A 484-nucleotide genomic window follows, 5' to 3' on the forward strand; every position below is an offset into this window, starting at 1 on the left:
AAAAAAAAAACAGAACAGAATTAACCAACTGCAGGTAAGCCGATTAAATGAAAAACAATTAATATTTACCTACCTATCATCATCATCTTCATCATTATCATCATCATCATCAGTAGCACCAGCAGCACCAGCACCAGCAGCAGTAGCACCAGCACCAGCCGCCTCAGCGTAACCATCATCAGTATTCCATTATTGTCGTAACCGTCAACTTTGTTATCATAATAATCATCATCTTTAGTATTTATCATTATCATCATCATCATCTGTAAGCAAGAACGTCTAGGCTTCAGTCAAAAATAAAAACAATAAAATTATGTTATGTTAAAAGAAGTTTGTTCATTCAAATAAAATGCTAAGTCGTGGGTCTGCCCAATGTCTTGTACTACAGATGAAAAGAACATTGAGCAACATTGATAATTATAATAGGCCTATAATTGAAGAAAACTATTTATTATAATCATTTAAGGGCATCATATTTTCAGTC

General features: G+C 33.3%; 1 protein-coding gene across 2 annotated transcripts in view; it reads right to left on the reverse strand.

The window, feature by feature from the left end:
- Positions 1-258, reverse strand: part of LOC117107662 (paired mesoderm homeobox protein 2-like) — a 34,179-nt gene extending 33,921 nt beyond the window's left edge. For both annotated transcript variants that reach the window (XM_033249381.1, XM_033249380.1), the window contains exon 1: positions 74-258. In XM_033249381.1, the coding sequence (XP_033105272.1) occupies positions 74-257 (184 nt within the window). In that variant the 5' untranslated portion in view covers position 258. The remainder of the gene's footprint in view (positions 1-73) is intronic.
- Positions 259-484: the final 226 nt, after the last annotated feature.

This window comes from Anneissia japonica, unplaced genomic scaffold (genome assembly GCF_011630105.1).
Source record: "Anneissia japonica isolate Jap-2015-1 unplaced genomic scaffold, ASM1163010v1 scaffold5330_len1712360_cov203, whole genome shotgun sequence".
Taxonomy (NCBI): Eukaryota; Metazoa; Echinodermata; class Crinoidea; order Comatulida; family Comatulidae; genus Anneissia; species Anneissia japonica.